The sequence below is a fragment of the Oncorhynchus gorbuscha genome, linkage group LG10 (genome assembly GCF_021184085.1).
Source record: "Oncorhynchus gorbuscha isolate QuinsamMale2020 ecotype Even-year linkage group LG10, OgorEven_v1.0, whole genome shotgun sequence".
In the NCBI taxonomy this organism is placed as follows: Eukaryota; Metazoa; Chordata; class Actinopteri; order Salmoniformes; family Salmonidae; genus Oncorhynchus; species Oncorhynchus gorbuscha.
Window position 1 is genome coordinate 10,691,635 of NC_060182.1, and position 5,667 is coordinate 10,697,301.

General features: G+C 53.1%; 1 protein-coding gene across 1 annotated transcript; it reads right to left on the reverse strand.

Annotated features, from left to right (window-relative positions):
* Window positions 1–317: 317 nt before the first annotated feature.
* On the reverse strand, window positions 318–1,774 carry LOC124045412 (keratin-associated protein 9-1-like). Its single transcript, XM_046364706.1, has 4 exons — window positions 1,708–1,774; window positions 1,017–1,337; window positions 681–836; window positions 318–529 (listed from the first exon to the last, which is right to left on the reverse strand). Exons 1-4 carry the CDS (start codon window positions 1,772–1,774, stop codon window positions 318–320), a joined length of 756 nt encoding a protein of 251 aa, XP_046220662.1.
* Window positions 1,775–5,667: the final 3,893 nt, after the last annotated feature.

A 5,667-nucleotide genomic window follows, 5' to 3' on the forward strand; every position in this document is an offset into this window, starting at 1 on the left:
TCTGGGACACACACGTCCCGTCACAACACTTCTCATCTGGGTCACACACGTCCCGTCACAACACTTCTCATCTGGGTCACACACGTCCCATCACAACACTTCTCATCTGGGACACACGTCCCATCACAACACTTCTCATCTGGGACACACACGTCCCGTCACAACACTTCTCATCTGGGTCACACACGTCCCGTCACAACACTTCTCATCTGGGTCACACACGTCCCATCACAACACTTCTCATCTGGGACACACGTCCCATCACAACACTTCTCATCTGGGACACACACGTCCCGTCACAACACTTCTCATCTGGGTCACACACGTCCCGTCACAACACTTCTCATCTGGGTCACACACGTCCCATCACAACACTTCTCATCTGGGACACACGTCCCATCACAACACTTCTCATCTGGGACACACGCCCCATCACAACACTTCTCATCTGGGTCACACGTCCCATCACAACACGTCCCATCACAACACTTCTCATCTGGGACACACGTCCCATCACAACACTTCTCATCTGGGACACACACGTCCCGTCACAACACTTCTCATCTGGGACACACACGTCCCGTCACAACACTTCTCATCTGGGACACACACGTCCCGTCACAACACTTCTCATCTGGGTCACACACGTCCCATCACAACACTTCTCATCTGGGACACACGTCCCATCACAACACTTCTCATCTGGGACACACACGTCCCGTCACAACACTTCTCATCTGGGACACACGTCCCATCACAACACTTCTCATCTGGGACACACGTCCCATCACAACACTTCTCATCTGGGACACACGTCCCATCACAACACTTCTCATCTGGGACACACACGTCCCGTCACAACACTTCTCATCTGGGACACACGTCCCATCACAACACTTCTCATCTGGGACACACGTCCCATCACAACACTTCTCATCTGGGACACACGTCCCATCACAACACTTCTCATCTGGGACACACACGTCCCATCACAACACTTCTCATCTGGGACACACGTCCCATCACAACACTTCTCATCTGGGTCACACACGTCCCATCACAACACTTCTCATCTGGGACACACGTCCCATCACAACACTTCTCATCTGGGACACACGTCCCATCACAACACTTCTCATCTGGGACACACGTCCCATCACAACACTTCTCATCTGGGACACACGTCCCATCACAACACTTCTCATCTGGGACACACGTCCCATCACAACACTTCTCATCTGGGACACACGTCCCGTCACAACACTTCTCATCTGGGACACACGTCCCGTCACAACACTTCTCATCTGGGACACACATCCCATCACAACACTTCTCATCTGGGTCCATGAAATGAGAGGATCTGAAAAACAAAAGAGGGGAGAACAGCTTGTTGCCGTTGGTCGCCTCTCTGTTCTGCTGCTTTCGGGAATGTAGGTACTTCCTGTCCAGAGGCGAGCAGGCCGGTGGCACAGGAAGTTCATTGTTTTGAAGGGACGAGCCATCTGCCTGTCCCTCCTGCCCCCTCCTCACTCATCACTGTGACCCACAGGGGCGAGGGGACACGGTCTGACGTCACTACCAGTATAGAGGCCATGCTATGGTACCGGTGTGTCACACACACATGGATCATACAGACTGGCCCCACCAGCCCTGTAGGGAGGACTGATCCAGTCAGAGGCTTCTCCATAGACGCAGTGCACTACTTACCTCTATGTCCCACGGCGACGGCCAGGGGGTAGGAAGGGGCCACATTGTTCATGTCACGATCGTACATATTTTTTCTACCACTACAACCGGCTCAACTCTGTTTGAACAGAATGTACAGTCACTTTGAAAAACAGGTTAACGAATGAGTTCAGCTCTAGGTTTGACTCCTGAGAGAGAGACAGAGACAGATAGAGAAACAGAGAGAGAGAGAGACAGAGAGAGAGAGAGAGAGAGAGAGAGAGAGAGAGAGAGAGAGAGAGAGAGAGAGAGAGAGAGAGAGTGTGAGAGAGAGAGAAATCCTACCTGGGTCTGAAGGGTTACTTTGAGAGAGGGAGGCATGTGTGCTGAAACAGTAAGCAGTTAGTGAAAGTTAGCTAGCAGCGTATCCCAGATGACTGGAGTATATAAGGAAACACGCGGGAGTGCCGCAGACACACACACACACACATAGCACGCATGTGACCTCTCACTGGCCTGACATGGAGAATGCTCTCTTTTAGGAGGCATGTGTTTTTAAACAGGTTGCTAAGTTTTACACATCAAATTCAATGAATCTTCAATGCGTATGAGATTGCATCAGGGGATGTCTGTGCTCTCGTTAGTTCCAGTTTTATCCCATTCTTCCTGCCTGCCTGCTTGTCTGTCTGTCTGCCTGTCTGTCTGCCTGCCATGTCTGTCTGGTTCTCATTAGGGAGAGAGCAGTGTCCTCTGGGTAAACTCCCTAACCTCTATACAAGCCAACACCTCATGGAATTCCATAGAATATTGGTAGATTTTCTCCCTTTCGAGCTCACAGCGATCCATCATGTTAAGATACTGTATGCAGTAGCTACTGCCAGTCAGTCTACTTCACTTCGTTGCAGTTTCGTAGGTGGTTCTGGTTCTTCATCAGCTGAGGGTTGACTAAAAGCACAGGGACCTAACTGACATACGCTGTGAATGACTGCACAGAGGAGAGTCCTGTAGCTTCACTCTCAAGACAACGCCCTGGACCTAACTGACACACGCTGTGAATGACTGCACAGAGGAGAGTCCTGTAGCTTCACTCTCAAGACAACGCCCTGGACAAAGGAGGTTTGGTGTCCCCACTGTTGTGTCCACACTTGCTCTTTGAAGAGGGCCTTTCATTGTGTCGTGTGACAAATGACCTCATAATGGCACTACAGAGCAATCTCAACGTTCACATCTAATTCTGCCACTGCCTTTGTTTGATGTTTTTGTTGTTTGTATTCTTATTTTTAACCAGACCTGGTCAAGAAGAAAGAAATAGCCTTGTAATTTGCAATGGAGTGAGAGTATAAATAATCAAATGGAGTGAGAGTATAAATAATCAAATGGAGTGAGAGTATAAATAATAAAAAGAGGTTAGAAAAGGAACAGGATGAAAACCTCTGACAAAGGAAGAGTGTAGAGTAGATATTATCTCCCCAGTGTTGGCTGCAGTGGCAGCTGCCCACAGGAAGTGGACTCTGGGCTTCAGGAAGAGAGCTCTTTAAGGCCTAATCTGCAGGGCGTGGCAGGATGTCACACACAACAGGAGGAAGTGAGGGCCTGCTGCCTGTCTCCATTGGATCTGGGGTACCGGGCAGGGGCTGAGCAGGGGGATGGAGAGGGCTCCTCAGGGTGCCCCTCTCCCCGGGGAAAGGTCTCATCTCTACCCCCCCCCCCTCCCCAACAGCAGCCTCTGTAACGGCATCTCTACCCCCCTCCCCTCCTCTTCCTTCAGTCCAGCTGTGGGTCATTACTCAGCGCCTCTTGTTAAAGTTGGTTGGCACTGAGGCCCGGCACTGTGTCGCCACCGCCGTGTTCGCGTGGCTCTCTGATGTGCCACAGACAGCCCAAGCCCAACCCAGAACAACCCAGCTCAGGAGCCAGCCCAGAACAACCCAGCCCAGCTCAGTGCCAGCCCAGAACAACTCAGTCAGGCCAAGCTTCCCTGCCACAGACGGCCCTCACATTTCCCATGGGCTTGACTGTCTGCACACCCATACCACTCACTGTGGGGACACATGTCATAACCACAGTGCTTTGTGGTGCAGCAATGAATGAGTAGGAAAGTGTATTGATAGGCTTGTGTTGTTATTATTAGTGGCTTGGGTCTTTTTAAGTATCAAGGAATAATTCACATTCTCTGGTCAAAGGAGAAACAACACGAATTTGTGCATGAGGCAGAACTAATGCGGTGAGATTAGACTTTCGTCTTCAGCTGGAAGACGGTGTCTCTTTTGGTCAGTGTCAGTGGAGGAAAGGGGGAGCGTAGGGGCGTTGAGAGGCGAACCCTCAGTCTGCTGCTCTCTCCCTCTGCTGAGACGGACCCTCAGTCTGCTGCTCTCTCCCTCTGCTGAGACGGACCCTCAGTCTGCTGCTCTCTCCCTCTGCTGAGACGGACCATCAGTCTGCTGCTCTCTCCCTCTGCTGAGACGGACCCTCAGTCTGCTGCTCTCTCCCTCTGCTGAGACGGACCCTCAGTCTGCTGCTCTCTCCCTCCGCTGAGACTGACCATCAGTCTGCTGCTCTCTCCCTCTGCTGAGATGGACCCTCAGTCTGCTGCTCTCTCCCTCTGCTGAGACGGACCCTCAGTCTGCTGCTCTCTCCCTCTGCTGAGACGGACCCTCAGTCTGCTGCTCTCTCCCTCTGCTGAGACTGACCCTCAGTCTGCTGCTCTCTCCCTCCGCTGAGACTGACCCTCAGTCTGCTGCTCTCTCCCTCTGCTGAGGCTGACCCTCAGTCTGCTGCTCTCTCCCTCTGCTGAGGCTGATCCTCAGTCTGCTGCTCTCTCCCTCTGCTGAGACTGACCATCAGTCTGCTGCTCTCTCCCTCTGCTGAGATGGACCCTCAGTCTGCTGCTCTCTCCCTCTGCTGAGACTGACCCTCAGTCTGCTGCTCTCTCCCTCTGCTAAGACTGACCCTCAGTCTGCTGCTCTCTCCCTCCGCTGAGGCTGACCCTCAGTCTGCTGTGCTCACTCCCTCTGCTGAGACGGACCCTCAGTCTGCTGCTCTCTCCCTCTGCTGAGGCTGACCCTCAGTCTGCTGCTCTCTCCCTCCACTGAGACGGACCCTCAGTCTGCTGCTCTCTCCCTCCACTGAGACGGACCCTCAGTCTGCTGCTCTCTCCCTCTGCTGAGACTGACCCTCAGTCTGCTGCTCTCTCTCTCTGCTGAGACTGACCCTCAGTCTGCTGCTCTCTCTCTCTGCTGAGACTGACCCTCAGTCTGCTGCTCTCTCCCTCTGCTGAGGCTGACCCTCAGTCTGCTGCTCTCTCCCTCTGCTAAGACTGACCCTCAGTCTGCTGCTCTCTCCCTCTGCTAAGACTGACCCTCAGTCTGCTGCTCTCTCTCTCTGCTGAGACTGACCCTCAGTCTGCTGCTCTCTCTCTCTGCTGAGACTGACCCTCAGTCTGCTGCTCTCTCCCTCTGCTGAGGCTGACCCTCAGTCTGCTGCTCTCTCCCTCTGCTAAGACTGACCCTCAGTCTGCTGCTCTCTCCCTCTGCTAAGACTAACCCTCAGACTGCTGCTCTCTCCCTCTGCTGAGACTGACCATCAGATGCAGACACCAACAGCCCAGTAAAATGTAAAGATGAGATAATATAAAAGTATGCTTCCTCAGCTGTGCCTCACAAGTAATACAACAACTGATCTATTACTAGTGTGATCATTTAGCCTCAAATGTTGTCTGACCACCGATGTAAAGGATAGTTAACAACAATCTGTCCAGAACCTTGTAATCTCAAATATATGACAACTGCCTGATTTGACTGGTGATGTGTGCGTGGGAGAGGATGATGTTATCTGGGCCAGATGTGAGTCCCCCCCCCCCCCTCCCCCTGCCCCCCTCCCCTGCCCCCCTCACCCTGCCCCTGCCCCCTCACCCTCCCCCTGCCCCCTCCCCCTGCCCCCTCACCCTGCCCCTGCCCCCTCCCCCTGCCCCCTCACCCTGCCCCTGTCCCCCTCACCCTCCCC

Bases quoted from the DNA above. Each gene is read 5' to 3' on its own strand.
- LOC124045412 (XM_046364706.1), bottom strand. From the start codon at position 1,774: ATGTACGATCGTGACATGAACAATGTGGCCCCTTCCTACCCCCTGGCC. The intron at 1,338-1,707 runs GTAAGTAGTGCA...TCATGGACCCAG, and splicing joins CGTCGCCGTGGGACATAGAG to ATGAGAAGTGTTGTGATGGG. The intron at 837-1,016 runs GTGTGTCCCAGA...TGTGTGTCCCAG, and splicing joins GAGAAGTGTTGTGATGGGAC to ATGAGAAGTGTTGTGATGGG.